Genomic DNA, 21,793 nt, shown 5'->3' on the forward strand with positions numbered 1-21,793 from the left:
GAGATGCAATCCATAAGGTATTTTTATACGCAGATTATATTTTAGTATATATTTCAGATCCTGAAAAATCTATTCCTTCAATGCTGTCTTTGCTTTCCCTGTATTTTTCAGTCCTTTCATTCTGAGATTTTTCAGTATATTTTCCAGGATATATATTGAATCTCCACAAGAGTGAATGGAATATGCATGGACCTCTCTATGAGAATATACCTTTTAGAGTGGTTAAAGAACACTTTACATATCTTGGAGTCAAGATCACTAAAGGATTTAAAGATTTATATAAATTTAATTTTCTCTCTTTGATTGAATATGTAAAACAAACACTTTCTAGATCATCTCCATTGGCCATAACTTTAATAGGTTGTATAAATGCAATCAAGATAATAATTTTACCCAAATTTTTGTACATATATCCTGTTTTTATTCCTAAATCATTTTTTGATAATATTGGCTCCAAAATTTTCTCTTATATATTGAATAATAAGAATGCTAAGTTGAGTAAATTTCATTGCAGAAATTAAAGAATGATAGTGGCATGGCTTTACCTAATCTTAGATTTGATTATTGGGCAGTTAATATTCGATGTATAATTTTCTGGGTATATTATTCTGACGAACATGAATGCCGTCATTGGAATTGAAATCTGTACAGAGGTATTCATTAGCTTCCTCATTGGGAGTTGCTCTTCTTTTTACAATTTCTAAGTTTGTCAACATACCTTTAACTCAATTCTTAAAAATACCTCACAGATTTGGTTTCAATTTCACAAATATTTTGATTAAATTTTTTTAAGTTTATGCAGTACTATTTATCTCAACTATTTTTTCCCATCGGCTATAATGGATCAAGCCTTTTCTTTTTGAAAAAGCAAAAGATTTGTCTATTTCCTGTTTCCAGGTGGATTTTTTGGATCTGTTTATTGATCGATGTGTAATGTCTTTTGATACAATATCTAACAAATGTAATGTACCTCAGTCACATTTTTTTAAATATTTCCAAGATAGAAGTTTTTTTGAATAAGCTATACCTAACTATCCTGTATCATATCAACCTGATTTGGTTGATACTATTTTTCATTTGAATCATTTCCATAAGGGTTTAATTGGTAATATTTACAATAATTTATTAAAATTTCAATTGATCTCCAATGATAAAATTAGAGGATCTTGGCAATTGGAACTTCAGCCACTTCTCCCAGAGGAACTTTGGGAAAAGATTTTTGAAATGGTTAATACCTCTTCATTATGTGTCCAACACTCATTGATTCAGTTTAAAGTGGTACATTGGGCTCATAGGTCGAAAGATAAATTAGCCCGTATCTTTCCTAATGTTAGTCCTATATGTGATCGATGTAAATCACATGATCATTGTTATGAGCCCAGAGGACTCCAAAATCCAGTAGCAATAGATATTCACCAAGACAAATGATTACTTAAACAAAAGTTGCTTTTAATTATCTTTAAACATGAAAACAGGATCAAACTCAAACTTATTACTATTAACTTACCTAACCTAACTTAACCCCCTTCTAATTCTAAGCACACGTGTATGTAATGTGTGTGTAAGTTCAGAAAAGTTCTTTAATTCACAGTCCAATCTCACTTCTCATTCCTCGTTCACTGGTTGCAGCCAATTGTTATACTGCGAACAAAATTTAACATTTATGAATCTTCACCAGGCTTTGGTGTTTGAAAGGTAAATGGTTACCATTCAGAAACCGCCCAGTTTTCAGAGAAAGATTTGTTATTCGCTGGATACAAACTGATCTCCTCTAATCAGCCACTTCAGTGTCTTGCCAAGAAACTTTTTCCATAAAAATTTTCTTAACAATTTATTCAATTTTTGATAAAATTCCCCTGTTATGGGAATAGGTATCATTTGAAATAAATATTGTAACCATGAAAATATATTCATTTTGATACAGTTTACTCTCCCTATTAGAGTTATCGGCAAGTCTGATGCCTAAATAATGTATTGCCTGTACCTGCCATTTAAAAGGGAATTCTTTTTTACATTGTGTATAGTTTGCCGTGTTCATTAGCATCACTTCACTTTTATCAATATTAACTTTATACCCTGAAATTGACCCATATTCTTTCAATTTGATATGTAACCTCTTTATTGATTCCTTGGGATGCGTTAAATATACTATAATGTCCTCTGCAAATAAAATGATTTTAAATTCTTCCTCTTTAATCCTCATTCACTTTATCATTCTATCTGTTCTTATCATTTCTGCCAATGGTTCTATTGCCATGGCAAAAAGGGAAGGTGACAGTGGGCATTCCTGTCTTGTTGACCTCCTCAATTAGAAATAATCTGAAATATAACTATCGGTTAGCATTCTTGCCTTGGGATTATTATATATGGCTTTGATCCAATTAATAATTTTTTTCTGGTATTTTAAATTTCTGAAGTACTTTAAAGAGAAAGCTCCATGCCAGCCTATCAAAGGCCTTCTCTACACCTAGAGCTACTGCTATTGTTGGTTCTTCATTTTCTTGTCCTTTATGTATCAGATTGATAAATTTGCATACATTATCTGCTGCCCTTCTGATTGATCTGATTTCACCAACCACGGTAAACAATTTGCTAATCTATTTGCTAGTAATTTTGCTATTAATTTATGATCAGTATTTAATTAGGAAATTGGTCTGTATGAAGATGGTGACAACGGGTCTTTCCCTATTTTCAGGATTGCTGTGATTATTATCATCTTATAAGATCCAGATAAATTCTGAGTTTCTTCCACTTGTTTTATTACATCTAAAAAGGGTGAAATTAATAAGTTATTACAAGTTTTGTAAAATACTGTAGGGAATCCGTCCTCACTTGGTGCTTTATTATTTGGTAGAGTCATTAATGTGTTGTATACTTGTGTAATTGTCTGGGGATTTGCTAATTTATCTTGTTCTTCTGTATTTAACTGGGATAACTCAATATTTGTCAAAAATGTATCTATTTCCTTGTTCTTCTTTAGGACCTCTGATTGGTATCATTGTTTATAAAAACTCCTGAAATTTTCATTAATCTCTTGTGGTTTATATGAAATCGGATTATTTCCTTTCGTTGTTGCTATAATAGTTCTTGTTACTTGCTCTGTCTTCAACTGCCAAGCCAAGATTTTGAGTTTTCTCACCTAATTCAAAGCATCTTTGTTTTGTTTTCATTATGCTTTTTCCACTTGGTAAGTTTGTAACATATCCTATTTCAATTTTTCCTCCGTCAATTGTCTTTTTTCCTTTTTATCTTCTCCTTTCATTAATTCTTTCTCTAAATTTACTATATCTTTTTCTAATTGTTCTATTTCTTGGTAATGTTCTTTTGTTATTTTAGTTGTATAACTTATTATTTGCCCTCTAATAAAGGCTTTCGTTGCACCCCATAATATATCTGTTACTGAATTTGTATTCATATCAAAATCTATTTTAATTTGTTGTTTTACAAATTGCCTAAAATCTTGTCTTTTCAGCAAGATTGGATTAAATCTCCAGCTATATCCTTTATTAGGAGTATCCTCCAGAACAATTGTTAGCCGTAAGGGTGAATGATCTGATAACAATCTTGCTTTATACAGGTACACAATCTTTTATCAGGAACCCTTGGGGGACAGTACATCTTCCGAATTTCAGATTTTTCCAGATTTCAGAACAAAAGCCAGCTGCCCCAGATTTAAGCCCACCCAAATTGGGCTGCCTTATTCATCCCCTTCCAGTCACGCTGCCGTCTCTCTCTCCTCCCCTGCCCACCCGAGTTGCACTGCCATCTCTCTCTCCCCCTTGCCCACCCAAGTCACACTGCTGTCTCTCTCTCCCACCCCACCCACCCGAGTCACGCTGTTCTCCTGTCGTCTTTCTCCCCCTTGCCCACCCGAGTCATGCTGGCGTCTCTCTCCCCCCCACCGCCAACCCACCCAAGTAGCGCTATCGTCTCTCACCCCCTGCCCACCTGAGTTGTGCTGCCGTCTCTCTCCCCCTCGCCCACCCCAGTCGCCCTGCCATCTCTCCCCCCTTACTCTTCCAAACCTAGTTGCACTGCTCACTCTCTCTCTCTCTCTCTCTCTCTCTCTTCTCTCTCTCTCTCTCTCTCTCTCTCTCTCTCTCTCTCTCTCTCTCTCTCTCTCTCTCTCTCTCTCTCTCTCTCTCTCTCTCTGCTGTACCAGCACCAGGAAAAAAATGCTGGTTTTTGGAGCTTTCCGGATTTTAGATGTCCGGATAAAGGATTGTGTACCTGTACTCAACATCTTGGACTCTCCCTTGCATTTGGACAGAAAGTAAAAACATATCAATCCTGGAGTAAGTCTTATATCTGTTAGAATAATATAAGTAATCTCTATCTTTCAGTGTTGTTTTCTCCATTTGTCTATTATCTTCACATCTTGCATTGAGCTTAATGTAAATTTAGCTGTTTTTTGTATTTTTTCTGGTTTTATCTAATAACAGATCAAAGCTAAAATTAAAATCACCACCTAGTAAGATATGTCCTTGTGTATCTGCTAATTGTAAAAAAAAATTGCATAAATTCCTGATCATCCTCATTAACTGTAAATGTATTGAATAAGTTCCAGGATTCTGAGTAGATCTGGCATACTATCATAACATACCTCCCAGCCAGGTCTATAACTACTTTTTCTATTTTAATAGGCAATTTTTATTAATTAAGATAGCCAACCCCCTGGCCTTTGAGTTGTAAGATGAAACTACCACATGACCCACCCAATCTCTCTTCAATTTATGATGCTCTTCTGTTAAATGAGTTTTCTGTACAAATGCTATAACTATTTTTTCCATTTTTATTGATGTCAGTAATATTTTTCTCTTGATTTGGTTATGTATTCCATTAATATTAATAGTCATAAACTTCAACATATTCATTCTGTTAGCCCGTATTTTTTACATACCACCCCCTCAGACCCTTCAACTCTCTTTCTCCCACCACATCTTGAAATTTAACATATCTTTGTATATGTGTTGACACAAACACTCTGAGAAAATGAAGAACCAAAAAAAGACTAAGGAACTGTAAAAAAGAAAACATAGAGAAAACCCCCCTTATTGAGTTGCCCTTGCTGACCTGCAGGACAACCATAACACCTTTAACCTTTTACAGGCTGCAGTATAAACCGCAGTTGTCATCTGATTTTGTAGCAGACCATCCCTCCCCAGCCTCAGCCCTCCCCCGGAGAATTTATAATTTTCTAAACTCTTAACCAAAGCTCTCATATAATCCAACTATTAAATCACTGGTTAACCTCCAAACCTATTTACATATATATTGCCTTTAACTGTCTCTTAGTTCTGTCCATCACTCTCATCATTGTTAAATATTTGTCAGTTGTTCAGCGAAGACTCGAGCTTTTCTTGGGTCATCATTTTTAACACTGTTGGGTGCCGCAAGACAAAACTGTAACCTTCTCTCCATAATGTGTCTTTTATTGGGTTAAATTTCTTGTGTTTCTTTAAAAATTCTAAACTTATTCCCATTATGTTCCAACGGACCTTTAATTTCTTTTGTTCTTCTGGCCACCAGCCCTAATATTTTTTCCTTTGTCGGATACCTTTATAATTTGACCAGGATGGAATGTGGTCTTTACTGCACCTGCGACTTCGGTGCCAAAGCTCTGTGAGCTCTTTCAATTTCTATTTCTTCCTGGAGTTGTGGAATCCATTGTTTTAGAAATCCTTTTATGTCCTTACCTTCCACACCTTCTTTCAGGCCAACTATTTTAATATTATTATGCCTACTAAAATTTTCAAGGTTGTCAATTTTCTGGGCCAATAAATCTTGTGTCTTCGTGACCCCTTTACTCCTTGCTTCTGTTTTTTCCTTTAAGACAGTCATGTCAATTTCCACACCTTTCACTCTCTCCTCTACTTGTTCACATTGCTTTTTCATATCCCTTCTTACATTTTCCATATGTTGAATTTTAATATCTGTTTCAAGCACATATTCTCTATTAACTCTGATTTCTGACATTGATGTTTCTGTCATCACTCTCATCTGATGGTCAAAGTATTTTATGTCTATTGTTTGGTTTTGGCTTTTACCTTTAATTTTCTTCTGTATCTTCTTTGTCACTTCCAACTCTTGATCCATATCCTCACTTGAAGTAGAATTAGTTTCCAAGGCCATTTCTCCTGCTTTGTTTGCCTTTGGGCTTACAGAAACTTGCTACTGATGACTGTTCTCTTCAGTGGCCTGACTGGAATGTGTTCTGTGCATTGGTGATGAGTGGCATGTGCGCATTACTGTTCCACTTTCTTTTTCGGACAGCCAACACTGGAGCCCACCCCGCGACATCTTGCCCTGATGTTGCTCACCTGCCGGCTTTGCAGCTCGGGCTGCCTTACCCAGGAGATCTCCCAGTTCCGGCGTGCAGGTAAGGCCTTCTTTTTCGTCTTCTGGAGATTTCCTCAGCTCGTCTTTGCTGTTCGTTGTGACTCTTTCTTTCTTCAGAGTCATTTTCTTTCTTTTCTTTCAATGTTTATCTCCAGTTTCCTGTATTTTTTAAGTTGCAACTTTGTTTTTTTTCCCACTTTTTGAGTTATTCTCCGAAGAGGCCTGGTTTGACCTGACCAGCTGCTGGTCCATCATGTGATACCCCACTCTTTATTTTTTCTGATATCCATGTTCCTATCGAAGGTTTTTTTTTAATGTCCCTATTGTGCCAGGCTCCACCATCAGCCCCTGCAATGCATTCAAGGTGCCCACCGGTCCCTGTGTTAAAAAAAATTACCTCTGGCATTGCCCCCAAATTTCCCTCCAACTACTGACTCACCCCTCTTCACCCAAGTCATTTCTAAAAATCACTAAGATCCAGATCAGATCCCCGCAGAACGCAACTCCTCACTGACCACCAGGCATTTCACCTCTCCTGCTACAGATGGAAGGCAGGTCTGGGCTGGAAGAGCAGTCAGAGCAATCAACCTTGTCTCACCCTCTGAATGGACCATTGCCTCTCCTTTCCACAATGAACAAGTATATGGCCAGCCCAGTGACTCAGCTCCAACCATCACATGGAAGGATCTACACAGGTGCACCCAATGGCCACGTGATGAGTCACGTTTCCAGGACCCTACCATGACAGATTCAACCTGATGGACAAGAGACAGCAAATCACACCCTTAATGCGTCCTTGGACCCTGGTGCTGATATAACAGGGCAGCGTGTGAGTTTAGTTTCTCTTACACTGTGCCTACTGCATATTGTCATTGGCTGTACATTTTTTTTGAAGCATCAAGAGGGATGCTGGTACTGTGAGGATAGGAAATCCAGGCCACAAAAACAGGAAGTGCCAGAGGAATCTGAGGTGGCCACTGCGGTCAGGCAATGAAGCAATAACTATTTGTTTTGGGCCACAGTTAACACTGATTGCTGCACGAGACTTTGGAATGTTATTTGACCATGAGACTGGGGGTCACCTAAGGATCAGGATAAAATCAAAACGTTTCTTCTGATCTCAGAAACTGTTCTCTGCTAACACACCAGTTTGCTCACTTCCATTCAAGATGCAATGTTTCATTCTCACAGTGCAGTTTGCGCAGCACGGTTCGCATTGCAGTTAGCACAACACTTTTACAGCGACCCAGGATCGATCCTGGCTCTGTCTGTAAGGAGTTTGCCCATTCTCCCTGTGACAGTGTGGGTTTTTCCTCAGGTGCTTTGGTTTCCTCCCACATTCCAACGAATGGAGCTTAGGAGGTTAATTGATCGCAGGGTGAATTTGAGTGGCCTGGGCTCATATGCCGTAATGGCCTGTTACCCTGCTGTATTTTTAAAGAAGCAAAAACCATAGAAAACTACAGCACAGAAATTGGCCCATTGGCCCTTCTAATCTGTCCTGGATTATTTAGTCTGCCTACCCCCATCGCCCTGCACCCAGACCATAGCCCATATATCTCCCATCCTTGCACCTATCTTTGAAACATCAAAATTGAACCCACTTCCACCATCACTGCTGGCATCCCATCCCACATTCTTGCTACCCTCTGAGTGATGAAGTCCCCCCTCATGTACTTCTTAAACATTTCACCTTTCACCCTGTGATGCACTGCAGCATGAACAAACAAGTTCAAACTATGAAGGCTGTACTAGAGGCTTTAATTAGCTTAAAACTTCCATACAAGGTTCAATATCCCTTCTGGCTTCGTGTGCTCTGCTCCTACACAAGGGCCGAAGTGAGCCTTTATATGGGGCCGGTGATTGGCAGGGAGTAGGTGAAGCCAGTCTCCCAAGTTACCTTCCTGCAGGTACAGTGGGTTGCCCCCTGCAGTAAGCAGGTAGGAATGCAGCCAGGCACAGGCAATCACAGACAGTCCAGTGGTTGTACACCCTTAACCCATATCCTCCTGTTCTGGTCTCACCCAACCTCAGTTTAAAAACCTTGTTTGCATTAATCTCATCTGTACCTCTCTGTCAAATCTCCCCTCATTTTTTGATGCTACAGGAAATAAAGTCCTAACCTGTTCTACATTTCCCTATAACTCAGCTTGTAAATTCCTGACAGCATCTTTGCAAGCCTTTTCTGCACTTGACAAATTCTACGTGGTTTGGAAATGAGGACCGACATATCTTTAAGGTGTAATTGGGATTGTACTCGCTGGAGTTTAGAAGATTGAGAGGGGATCTCATAGAGACCTATAAAATTCTGGCAGGACTGGACAGAATGGATGCAGATGGGATGGTTCCAATGATGGGAAAATCCAGAACCCGGGGCCATGGTTTGAGGATAATAGGCAAACCATTTAGGACCGAGATGAGGAGGAATTTCTTTACCCAGAGGGTGGTGAATCTGTGGAATTCATTGCCACAGAAGGCAGTAGAGGCAGGTTCATTAAATATATTTAAGAGGGAATTAGATCTATTTCTTCAGTATAAGGGTATTAAAGGTTACGGAGAGAAGGAGGGGACGGGGTACTGAACTTTAAGATCAACCATGATCTCGTTGAATGGCGGAGCAGGCTCGAAGGGTCGAATGACCTACTCCTGCTCCTATCTTCTATGTTTCTATGTTTCTATGTAAGGTGTATTTAAGGGAGAGATTGATAGGGGTTCTGATTAGCCATTGCATCAAAGGTTATGGGGAAGAGGTGGGCAGTGGGGCTGAGTGGGAAAATGGATCAGCTCATGATTGAAAGATGGGACAGACTCGATCAACTGAATAGCCTATTTCTGCTACTATGTCTTATGGTCTTATCTGCTAAAGAGCAAAACCAGCCACAGAAATAATTAGTAACCTGGTGTTATTAACTCTACAAGGTACCTAGCAGCCAAACAAATCCAACCCACACCAGGGTCCAGGGAGCGGGTGGCTTGTGCCGATTGAACTACTTTTAGCTGATTCTACTGTCAAGATCATGTGTTGCTCATCCCTCATTGTCCTTCAACTCCGAATTTCCTCATTTCTTTTGGGGAGCTATGAGGAGCTATTTCCACCACAGGGTGTGGATTCCCACTAAGGGCGGCCAAGTCAAGAGGCCCGAGTGACAATAGTCAGGTGCTGTTTTTTTTTTAGCTCTATTTAGTGCTGCTAACATTTTATTCTGGACGAATTAACTTTGGTGACTTTAAATATCCCATGGCTGTGGTTGCCTTGAAGCCCATCATCAGTCCAGGGCTTAGAATGTCTTTTTCAATTACAATATCGCAATGTTTGGCCATCATGCCACATGTGAATTGCCACACTTGGAAGAATAAGTGAATATTTTTCTTGTACTTTTAATTTGATCCACAGAACAAAAGACACAACCAAAGGATAGATCATTTACAAACTATAGAATCTCTCAGTTATAGTGAAATGTACAGTCAGAGATCTGCAGAAACCCCTCCTTCCCCCCCCCCCCACCACTCCCTTATATGAACAATGAATAACAACAGATTAACAGCTTCTTCAATTTGATCGAGGCCTTCCGTGTCCACAAAAAGCCACTCATTTTTATTCACGGTCAATGTCTTGATTCCTTCTGGATTGGATTTCTGGAACCAACACAATGAATAGAGGTGTCATTTTTATGATCATCTAAGATGAGTTTGAACTCAATATTATTGTTGTACAGAAGGATCAAGAGGCAAGTGTCTAGCCTAAAGTCCTACTTACATCTGCAAGTTCCTCAGCCAATTATCCTTTTGACCTGCTTTACACCTGGAAGGAGACAATATTTCTCAGTAGCCTGAGTATATCAAAGCTTTTGCATATCTTTGCAATGCATAAATGTAACTGAGAAACAGTTTGTGCATTACACTCGACTTCAGCATCTGCCGACTATCTTCCTTAACTCTATTTGTATAGAATTATTTTTTGTTTTATGCAGTTAGTTACATAAATAAGATAAACAATATCAAATAAATGCATTTATAAAGGGTTAATTGCTTGAATTTCAAAGTTGGAATCAAATGATTCCTCTCAAACATTTCCTGTTCAGTAGACAATGGACTCTCTGCCCCTATTGGTCAGAGACAATGGATTAACCGGCAAGTTGTTGAGATTATTGATCAGGTTGCCATTGTTGTAAGTATGGGGTTAATGGTTATAATCTGGGAGCTGGAGTGAATGTCATCAGCTCTCTCTTTGATGCCATGAGGCGAAGAGAAGCGTTTGACCCCTCTTGGCCTGAACTCATTAAAATTTATGAGAATGAGGGAGGATCTCATTGAAACTTTTTGAATGTTGAAAGGCATGGACAGTGTAGATCAGTGGATCCCTACTTACCACTTTAAGTATTCCCTATGTCATAGGTGGCCTGTGATTAGTAGGGTATGTGGATGGAGAGAAAAAGTTTGAAAACCAGTTTTAATTGTACCTAATTGACTCGTTATGTGCACGGTTTCATAACTCCAAAGGAAATGGGCCAATGACCATTTTTCTCAAGCAAAATATTTCATTAACAATTGGGTCTAGAGCAGTGGTTCTCAACCTTCCCTTTCCACCCACATACCACCTTAAGCAATCCCTTACTAATCACAGAGCACTGATGGCAGAGGGATTACTTAAAATGGAAAGAAAAAGGTTGAGAACCACTGGATTAGATGTAGGAAGGTTTCATTTCTTCCAAGATTTACACAAATCCCATCCTCACTCACTGCATCAGATGGAGCCCAAAATCAATGCATCTTAACAAGTCCAGCTAGTACCCTTTTACTCTTACCAATAATCTCCTGATTTACACTTACGTTTGTAGGCTCCTTGACGAGGCCTTCTCTTGAAGTTTATCTGTGTTTAAAAAAATGCATGTATTTAGTGCAAAGGAGCCAATGGTTAGTGTAGCAGTTAGTGCAATGGTATAACAGTGCCAGTGACCTGTCAAATGCGCCACTGTCTGTAAGCAGTTTGCATGTTCTCCCTGTGTCTGCTTGGGTTTCTTCCAGGTGCTTCGGTTTCCTGCCACATTCCATAGACATATGGAGGGAGTAGGTTAATTTGGTGCATTTGGGGAGCATGGGTTTGTAGGCCGGAAGGGTCCGTTGCTATGCTATATCTCTAAATTAAAATTCAATTAAATATCAAAAAAATGTCGTTCTTAGCTCTTTCTAGGAAGTGCATCCCATTACTTGGAAATCAGATATGGATTTAGGGATGGAGAGGTGGCAAGTTGAATTGTGTTCTTATATTCCACGAGAAAATAACTTTTTTTTTTAAATATGGAGCCCATATTTACAGTATGTTGGTTTGAAGGTGTGAGGGGCTCTTGAAGGCCCGTCTCGTTGGTAACCCCTTAACTCTATTATTGTCTGTATTGAGAATAAATAATTCTTTCTGGCACTCTCCTAGTTTCTTTTTCTGTTTTCTTTCTATATTAGCCTAGGGTTGATGGGTGGGAGGGATAAGAGGTGTTTTTTAAATGCATATACTACATATATAATTTTTTATATACCTTTATTGTACATAAAATTCTTAAATATAATGTTAAAAAAGTCAATGTTCTGAAGCCCTAAATATAAAGAGGAACTGTTCTCATAAATAATAGCAAAATGAATAAAGATTAGAAATCTGTTCCATGTACATGCATCAAGGTTCAATGATTTCAATAAATGTCAGAAAAGAGATACAAAGTACATTGGGTGATTGACACATGCGACCAATGTTTCTAATATCACTGTCAATGAACCAATCAGGTGGGTTCAGGTCAGGCTTCCGTTTGGGGTGTCAGCAGAACATGAAGTTAAAAATAGAGGAAAATTCTGATTCAAAGCACAAAATGCCCATGGCCCTGATCTGCAGGATGGCGGACTAACCTCAATACTGTTTTCACTCGATTCCATAGATCTACTTCTGTTGTCAATCGTCCTCAAGCCCCGGCACTCCACATCAATGTCAACAATCTTGCCAGCAAAGTATTCAACACGGCTTTTGCAGAAACCTTTTGCCTGTAGAAGTGAATTATTTATTGAAATTGCTGCATGTCGACAGTAGACTCCAAGATACCTCAATGTTACACCCTTTGCGCTGCGTTCTGCTTTATCTCAGTACACCCAAGAGCTTCAACGCTAGAGTAAAACACAGGGCTCACCGCATTCTTTTTGGAGCGGAAGCGGCATCTGGGATGATCAAACTGCAGTCGGGACTTTTTGGAGCAGACGGTTTCTTTCACGTTGAAAGCTAAATCCACGTTGTATGAAAATTTGCCTGTGCGATAAACCTAATGAAGGGAAAGGTTGCATTATTATATACTTTTATAACTCTAACACAGGCACAGTAAAACTTGGAGTGATGTAGATATTTACATTCAAAGGAGGCCTCGATGCCACATTCAGCATTAGTGATTGGCGCAATGCGAATACAGCACCAGTGACCGGGTTAGAATCTGTCGCTATCAGTCAGGAGTTTGTACGTTCTCCCCACGGTCTGCGTGGGTTTCTCTGGGTGCTCCAGTTTCCTCCCACCCTTCAAAATGTACAAGGTTGGTGGATTAATTGGTGGCCAGAATCAGCTTCCACCAAATTGTAAACAAATTAAAATGATCATATCACGTGACTTGAAGCTTTAATTTGTTAAACAGAAAATTATGCCTTTAACTGTCACGATGATAAAGTACTGGAATCTTCCACAACAGGTGAGAGGTAAACAGGATCTGAAAATATTTTGGACTGAGTCTCGTGGCATGGTTCCTTGACAACACCTTCTCCTTTTTAATGTCAATAGGACAAGGGAGATGATCATTGAGTTCAGGAGAAGGGAGAGACCACACCCCTGTCCACATTAACAAGGCTGAAATTTCTTCCAGTTCCTCAAATAAATATCTCCACTGACCTGATCTGGGAGAAACTGAAAGTACACCGATGTCTCTACTCTCTTGGGTTGATGATAAAGTTCACCAATCCCCACCCCATCCTGCAACAACCTCTCCAGGTGCACCACTGTAAGCATGCTTGCTGGTAAGGGAGCTGCTCTGCTCAAGATCGGGAGAGCCATCACTGTTGCTCAGACCATCACACAAACTTCCCTGTTCTCCATGGACTCCATTCATATCCCTGTGGTGATACAACCACTGGACCGTCTGTGACTGCCTGCGCTCTCCGCACTCCTACCTGCCTACTGCAGGGGGAAACCCACTGTACCTGCAGTGATGTCACCTGGGAGACTGGGTCCACCTACTCCCTGCCAATCACCGTCCTCATATAAAGGCTCACACTGGCCCTTGGGCTGGAGCAGAGCACACGGTGCCAGAAAGGATACAGAACCTGGTGTGCAAGTTTTAAGCTAATTAAAGCCTGGTGGAGTACAGCCTTTTGTTGTTTGTGCTTGGTTGTTCGCACTGCAGTGCACCAGAATCCCCCATTGCCTCGGAAAGCAGCCAACGTACTGAAGGATTCATTACATTTCAGACACACTCCCTTCTCCTTCTTCCCATTGGGGAGAATGTCTATATAAGTGTAAAACCGCTCACTAATAGGTTTAAAGGCATTTCTTCCCTCCAGCCATTGGACTTCTGAATGACCCCCATAACGGTGCATCCATGCAGCCCTTGCTTGATGCTAATTGGTCTTCCTTTTCATTGCAACCCTCTACTCTGTAAATTGTGCTCTTTACATGGCTGTATTAATGTTAGAGATAACCTATTAGTCTGCTTGCAGAAGAACCCTTCTCATTTTACAAGGTATTTTTGTGATAAATAAACTTCTAACTTCAGAAATAAATTACATATCGAAAGGTCAGATGTTTCACATTTTAGCATCCAATCAAAATCACTCAAACCATTTGTCATTAAATATATTAAATCTGATTAATCAATATAATACTCTGCTCATGTTGGAATGAAGCCGGCGCTATTTTTTACACTGTTGACAGTGGAACTGTTTATAGGCGGGCAAACTTACATCTTTCATGCTTCTCCCAGCCACATTGCTGAGATTGGGAATCCGGGTGATCTTATTCAGTTTTATCAGTGATGCTCTCAGAGCAGCCTTGGGGTTTGGTGCTCCTGCAGAGAAAAGAAAGGCCTTCAGTCCTCTGCACACATGTCAGTGAGCCATCATAGACTAAAGCTCATATTCCATGCTCCATGAGGTCTCCACTCTCCCCTGGACCTACCTGAGCAGTGGAGGACCTGCACTGCAGCGAGGGCAAGCAGGAAGAACTTCATTCTGCCACTCGTGGGATCAGCCGCTGGTCTCTCAGAGTAAAGGAGCCTTGTCTCTCTCTCTCTCTCTCTCTCTCTCTCTCTCGATCTACCCTCACCCCGCTGCCCCTGGTCTTTATATTCTGCACCTCCACCACATCCAAACACTGACTCATGTTTGTCCAGCTTGTTGACCGTGGGCAGAGGAACCAGCTGACAGGTGGGCTGTAAAACTTAATCCAAGTCTCATCATCATGTTTAGATTTGGTGGGTACGTGGTGAGATCAGGTTTCATTCTTTGGAATGTGAAATAATGAACTGACAGAGCTCAAGAAGTGATCTTCAGTAATTAGGAACACTCAAGTCAACTGAAAAAATTCTGGAATTCTTCAGCTTCAGCACATCACCAAATTTACAGGAATATTCGGGTGTTTCCTGCAAGGTGCTGTTGGCAGACTAGCTAACAGGTCTTTGTGAAAGAAAAATATTGAGAGATTTAAACCATAAAATGTAGCAGCGAAAGTAGGCCATTCAGCCCATTAAGCCTGCCCTGCTATTTCATCATGGGCTGATCCATACTCCCACTTAGCTCAACTCCCCTACCTTCTTGCCGTAACCTTTGATACCTTGATTATTCAGACACATATCAATCTCTGCCTTAAATACACTTAACTAGTTGTGATGTGATTGATGATGGGGCAATGAGCGATTCAAGCAGTTGGATTGGATATGGGATGACAACTCCCGAATGTTCACAGCTGAGCTGGCGTTCCCATGCATTGAGGGCAGCATTGTTGTCAGAATCAGAATCTATTGTTGTTTTACAGCAGCATTATTGTGCCTTACAGATGCAAAAATTGTGAATTATATTAAGCAATGAAATTAGTGCAAAAGAAGAGAAAAAGCGAGGTCGTGCCTGTGTCCATTCAGAAGGTTGATGGTGCTCGTCTTCAGGCTCCTGTACCTCCTTCCTGATGGTAGCAGTGAGAAGAGGGCACGATCTGGGAGGGTCCTTGATGATAGAGGCTGTTTTCTTGATTCACCACCTCTTGTCGATGTCCTTAATGGAGTGGACTGATGCACATATTGGCACTGGGCAAGTTCACAACCCTCTGTAGCCTTTTACTGTCCTGGGCATCGGCACCTCCACACCAAAACAGTTACGCCACCAGTCAGAATGCTCTCCACGGTACATCTGTAGAAATTTGCAAGCGTCTTTGGTGACGTACTGTAGAGCTCGTCGAAAGAACCAAAGACTTGTTGATTCAAACCAAGGCTTTTATTAGCAAAAGACAGGAGCTCTTCACAGGTGGCCGACCAGTCCGGAATGATCTGACCTGGCTAGGGACACAACCCTTTAAGGCCCAGACAATAGGCGTGGCTTAGCTCTCAGCCAATCGCTGTAAGCACAGTCTAGATACAGTAACTATATACACTATGTACATTGGTGATAGATCTGTACTATCACACGTCCCAAATCTCCTCACAAAATACAGAAATTCCCTGGGTTACGAACATTCGACTTACGGACAACTCGCACCTACGAACAAATTGTGTGCCCATTTCGTGCATGCGCATAATGTTACCTCATGGATGCCCATTCCTCTACATTGAGTAAGTGTTAACTTTAAATGACAATCATTTTTTATTTTTAATTTGTTTGCGTAGAAAGGTAAAATATATACTAGATACTAAGTGTTTGTACTATGACTAACTGATGCTAAATAAGAACTGTGTGTACCTGTTCTGACTTACCTGCGAATTTGACTTAAAAACAGACTTAGGAAGGATCTCATTTGTAAACTGGGGACTGCCTGGTGAGCCTTCTTCATGATTGCATCGGCACGAAGGCCCCAGGATAGATCTCCAGAGATATTGACACCCTTGAGGCTATGCTAAATTCGCTGAATTCTGCAAATTGTTTGCCACAGAATGGATATTTGAATCAAATTCCTTCCCCAACTTTCCTCCATCTAATTTTCTAACCGATCTACTTTCTATTCTGTGTTTATATTGATGGTGAAGGGATTTAGCAGGGTAGGCAGCATCTGTGGAGAGACACAGTGTAAACGCTGCTCTACAAAGAATTCAGACAAGAAGTCTTACACACGAGGTCTCTGTACCTCCTGTGTGGCCTATCTGCAGGTACAATGGTTGCCCCCTGCAAGAGGCTGGGGGTATTGCCAGTCTAGTGGTTGTATCACCACACATGGATGGTCAAAGTTTTGGGTCAGAGCCCATTCTCAGTCCTGAACACAAATCAAGTTCAAGTGAGTGCAGTAATAAGGGTGTTTTTCAAGGTCTAGCCAGACATTTTGTATTTAGTACAGCAGGCGAAACGTCGTGCGGGATGTATATAGTTGCAGCGAGAGATCAGTTGTTATGGAGCAGAGGCAACATCACTTTACTCTTTTGAGGGTTGTTCAGGAGTTTGGTAAAAGTGGGAGAAGAAACTGTCCTTGAATCTGGCAGTGCATAATGTCACACACGAGAACCTGATGGGAAGGGGTCGAAGAGAATGTGGTCAGGATGGGGTGAGGCTTTTAAGATCTTCACAGCATTTGCAAGACAGCAGGAATTATAGAGGGGGTTGATGGAGAGGAGGAGGGTTCCTGACCTGCTGACTTTATGCAGCAGTTGATTTTTGGCTCCAGATTCCGGCATCTGCAGTCTCTGGTCTCTCCATTCGATACCAACAGCAGTGGAGTTGAAGGATCTGACTCAGTGGTACTCTCAGATAGTGATTGAAGCCAGGCTGCATCAGTGTGAGACAGAGATTTCACTCTCGCTGGATCGCCAGGCACCCACTCTTCTCACCAGGGGATGCAGGAAGTTGGCTGTACATATCCAGCCACACTCTGGTTGCATGGAGCTAGATTTCCAGATAGGAAGAGCCAGGTGTGTGATGATTGGGTTGGATAGAGTTGGGAAGACATGTGCTGAGAGCTCAGGAAGAACACTTTGAACCCAGTGAGTCAAATTGTGTTCTCTCATGACCACTTTATCAGTGACTCAGAAGGGAGGGGCACTGCCTCACAGCCCCAGTGAACCAGGTTCAATCCCAAACTCTGCCACCCACGTGGAGTTTGCATGTACTCCCCGAGACCCCCTGTTTCCTTTGGATAGTCCGGTTTCATCCCACAACCTGAAGACGTGCAGGACGGTGAGTTGATTGTCCCCAGTGTGTAGGTTGGTTGTGGAATCTGGGAAGTTGTTGGGAATGTGGGAAGAACAAAACAGGACTCGTGGGGGATAGTAGGAAATGGATAGCTGAGGGTTGGTGTGGACTTGATGGCTGAAGGGCCTGATTCTGTGCTGATTCTCTCTGGCTCAGTGAGAGACCTCAGAGAAAGTTGGAAGTTTCTATTCATGGAGAAACAATGAATCATCTGGCATCTCTGCTGAGTTCTTTGCCAACATTGCCTCTCTGCTTCCTGTGTGGCAGCCCCGATGTGCTCTATAAAAACACAGTGCAGGTCATACAGCGCACATTGTTCAGTAAAGGTAAAGACACGTAACCATCATTTCAGGCCTGAGGCCTTCATGAAAAATTATCAATATATAGGCAGGTGACTGAATAAAAAGGCAGGGGAGGAGCACAAGGTCCATAGACATGAAATGGATTTGGGAAGAAGGGTCCAAGGGGAGGGGAGTTGAAGTGGGGAGGTGGGGAAGCCAGAGGGAGGGGAGAGTGGTTTGAAGGTTAGGGAGGCCAGAGGGTGGAGGTAGCTGGCACTGGAGATCGGAGGGTCAACATTGCTTCTCTGTTCATGGTGTGACAGTCCCAATATGCACTGTGCCTGGCCAACATTAGTGTTTTTTACATTGACTTCACAGGATTTTACCGTTCGGAAGAGTCCCCAACATCCCAGCAGTGGTCGTTCACACAGGTACAACCAAAACACTCTCTCTCTCTCTCTCTCTCTCTCTCTCTCTCTCTCTCTCTCTCTCTCTCTCTCTCTCCTCCCAGATTAGTCAATGCAGTATCCATTGTTCCTAGAGAAGGAAGTATTTCTGAAGAAGCATACATAGAGACTGAAACAAAAAAGCTGTTTTGTTGCAAGTTGATGTCCAGCTATTCCAATAGAATATTCACTGACTCGTTCCCCCTCTCATTCCTCTGTGAAGCCTGTGCTCTGATCCCAAACACCACACTGCTTCGTGTGTGTGATTCATTCCAGCACACCAAAACCCTGAGGCAATTCTGCAACTGTTAGGTCCCAGCAAAGAACATGCCAATCCTGTTTGTCCCAGGATTTGCCCCGATATATTTATTGGGTGCAAGATGGACCTATGGAGGTCTTCGTTTACAGAACAGGGCATGATTAGCGTAACGTTATTACGACCCTGAGATCCGGGTTCTAATCTGCAGCAGTCTGTAAGGAGTCTGTACGTTTTCCCCGTCACCTGTGTGGGTTTTCCCTGGGTGTTCCGGTTTCCTCTCACCCTCCAAGTTCATCTGGATTTTATTGGAGACCACAGGTTTTATGGGCTAGAATGACCTTCTACTGTGCTGTATTGTTAAAATTAAATTAAAAACACATCTTAGTTTTAACAAGTTCTCATGCTTGAAAGGCAAGGTACCCTCTTGGGGGGTGTTCAATGGAGTTTAGGGCAGGCAAGTTGATTAGGTTGGAGTTCACATCAGAAGGATTGTTGTGTTGGAGTGAGGGGGAATGGGGGGGCAGGTGGAATCTGTGTTGAAGAAATCACAGAGATTAAAGGAGTGACTGTGGGGTGATTACAATGGGTCTGGGAGAAAGTGGATGAAAAGATGCTGGAGAAAGATGGAAGCCCACAAGAAGATTGTTGGTGAGAGGTTAAAGGTTGGCCAAAGGGTGATGGTAGGACCAGAGTGCGACTGGTTTTGGAGACTTTCTGAGGTATTGGGGAGATGGGAGTAGGTTACGTCGAGGAGGAAATGAACAGGTATGCTGATGGGAACGGGGAGCAATGTGGTTCTTTCTGGCCCTCCAACTGTTCTGGAAAATGTGTTTATCCTTTACACCCCACTGCCCTTGGCTCTCCCTATCTGTCAATGGTCCCGAGGCCAAGATGAAAGAGAGCACCAAGTCTGAAAATCTTCAGCAAGCTGCTTTCAAAATATCTGAATGCCCAATCCACATGCTGGGAAATTTGTCATTGTCCATAGACTCATTACCTGTCACTTGTTGACCTTCTGCAGGCTTCCTCTGAGACCAGAACGCTTTACTATTCTCAGGCATCACTGATCTACCCTTTGCAGGTGTTGGGGGGGGGGGACGTTGCGGAAAATCTCTCAGCACTGAGTAGAAGATTCAGTGGGTCCACAAGGCAACCTCTTCCAGTCTTTTGTCATTGTGCTCGTAACTCATCAATCTGTTGGAATCAATGACCTTAACCCCAGTGCCGTGGTAATGAGTGGGCGAAGAAGTCAAACCCAATGCCCACTTCAAGCAGATATTGCCAGGTCAGGCCATAGCAATGTCCAAACACCAAGCAGAGGTTGCAAAGAGATGGTTTCCTCTGCACTGCAACAGAGACTGTTCAGTTCTCTTAGCGTGGGCGCCGCATGCAGGGATTTGTTTTGGACTAGGACGTATTGACAGTGGTTCTGTAATCTGTGGTGAGGTTTCCTGCCTCCTGGGTTTTGAACTGGGCTTGGGGTTTGTGTGGGAGGGTAAGAGGACTGAGAAATGTTGAAGGTTTGGAAGAAAAGGCAAACAGTTCACGAAAAGACCAAACCACAAGGAGCAGCAGGTGTTTGCGACTGCTCAAAGATCTTGGGGGTAACACATCAGCTAGCAAAGAGTTAGATTTCTCCCTGCACCTTCCAGCAGGTGGATGGTCACTCACATAGTGGAAGCTCAGAAGAATGCAGGGAGGAACATGACCCCTGTGAAGTTTGGGGGCAAACAATTCACAGGATATTTCCTGAAATAAAACAAAAAAATGCTGGAAATAACCAGCAGGCCAGACTGCATCAATGTAAACATTTCAGGACAGTCTTTTTGTCAGAATTATTGGCAGGTTATTTTATCCAGAATCTGCAGTATTATGCTTTAGGACAGTGGTTCCCAACCTTTTACTTTCCACTCACATACCACTTTAAGTATTCCCTATGCCATGTGCTCTGTGATTAGTAAGTGATTGCTTAAGGTGGTGTGTGAGTGGGAAGGTTGAGAATCACTGCTCTAGACCCAATTATTACTGAAATATTTTGCTTGAGAAAAATTGTCATTGGCCTATTTCCTTTGGAGTTATGAAACTGTGCACATAACGAATCAATTTGGAACGATTTATACACTCACTGTATGTGAACTACTCTTTGCAGACGATGCCGCTTTAGTTGCCCATTCAGAGCCAGCTCTTCAGCGCTTGACGTCCTGCTTTGCGGAAACTGCCAAAATGTTTGGCCTGGAAGTCAGCCTGAAGAAAACTGAGGTCCTCCATCAGCCAGCTCCCCACCATGACTACCAGCCCCCCCACATCTCCATCGGGCACACAAAACTCAAAACGGTCAACCAGTTTACCTATCTCGGCTGCACCATTTCATCAGATGCAAGGATCGACGATGAGATAGACAACAGACTCGCCAAGGCAAATAACGCCTTTGGAAGACTACACAAAAGAGTCTGGAAAAACAACCAACTGAAAAACCTCACAAAGATAAGCGTATACAGAGCCGTTGTCATACCCACACTCCTGTTCGGCTCCGAATCATGGGTCCTCTACCGGCACCACCTACGGCTCCTAGAACGCTTCCACCAGCGTTGTCTCCGCTCCATCCTCAACATCCATTGGAGCGCTTACATCCCTAACGTCGAAGTACTCGAGATGGCAGAGGTCGACAGCATCGAGTCCACGCTGCTGAAGATCCAGCTGCGCTGGATGGGTCACGTCTCCAGAATGGAGGACCATCGCCTTCCCAAGATCGTGTTATATGGCGAGCTCTCCACTGGCCACCGTGACAGAGGTGCACCAAAGAAAAGGTACAAGGACTGCCTAAAGAAATCTCTTGGTGCCTGCCACATTGACCACCGCCAGTGGGCTGATAACGCCTCAAACCGTGCATCTTGGCGCCTCACAGTTTGGCGGGCAGCAACCTCCTTTGAAGAAGACCGCAGAGCCCACCTCACTGACAAAAGGCAAAGGAGGAAAAACCCAACACCCAACCCCAACCAACCAATTTTCCCCTGCAACCGCTGCAATCGTGTCTGCCTGTCCCGCATCGGACTTGTCAGCCACAAACGAGCCTG

At 42.1% G+C, this 21,793-nt stretch overlaps 1 protein-coding gene and 1 long non-coding RNA gene across 2 annotated transcripts in view; one reads left to right on the forward strand and one right to left on the reverse strand.

Moving 5' to 3' along the window:
- The window catches only part of LOC138761694 (uncharacterized), a 38,776-nt gene extending 24,625 nt beyond the window's left edge, over positions 1-14,151 (forward strand). The window contains exon 3 of the long non-coding RNA XR_011356432.1: positions 12,261-14,151. This is a non-coding gene — a long non-coding RNA (uncharacterized lncRNA). The remainder of the gene's footprint in view (positions 1-12,260) is intronic.
- On the reverse strand, positions 9,855-14,731 carry LOC138761693 (secreted phosphoprotein 24-like). The gene is given in 8 exon segments (XM_069934270.1): positions 9,855-9,975; positions 10,097-10,141; positions 11,170-11,209; positions 12,232-12,363; positions 12,507-12,635; positions 14,314-14,417; positions 14,528-14,602; positions 14,605-14,731. Coding segments are annotated over 7 exon segments (639 nt in total). The 3' UTR covers positions 9,855-9,975; positions 10,097-10,109.
- Between the last annotated feature and the right edge of the window lie 7,062 nt (positions 14,732-21,793).

Source organism: Narcine bancroftii, chromosome 4 (genome assembly GCF_036971445.1).
Source record: "Narcine bancroftii isolate sNarBan1 chromosome 4, sNarBan1.hap1, whole genome shotgun sequence".
Taxonomy (NCBI): domain Eukaryota; kingdom Metazoa; phylum Chordata; class Chondrichthyes; order Torpediniformes; family Narcinidae; genus Narcine; species Narcine bancroftii.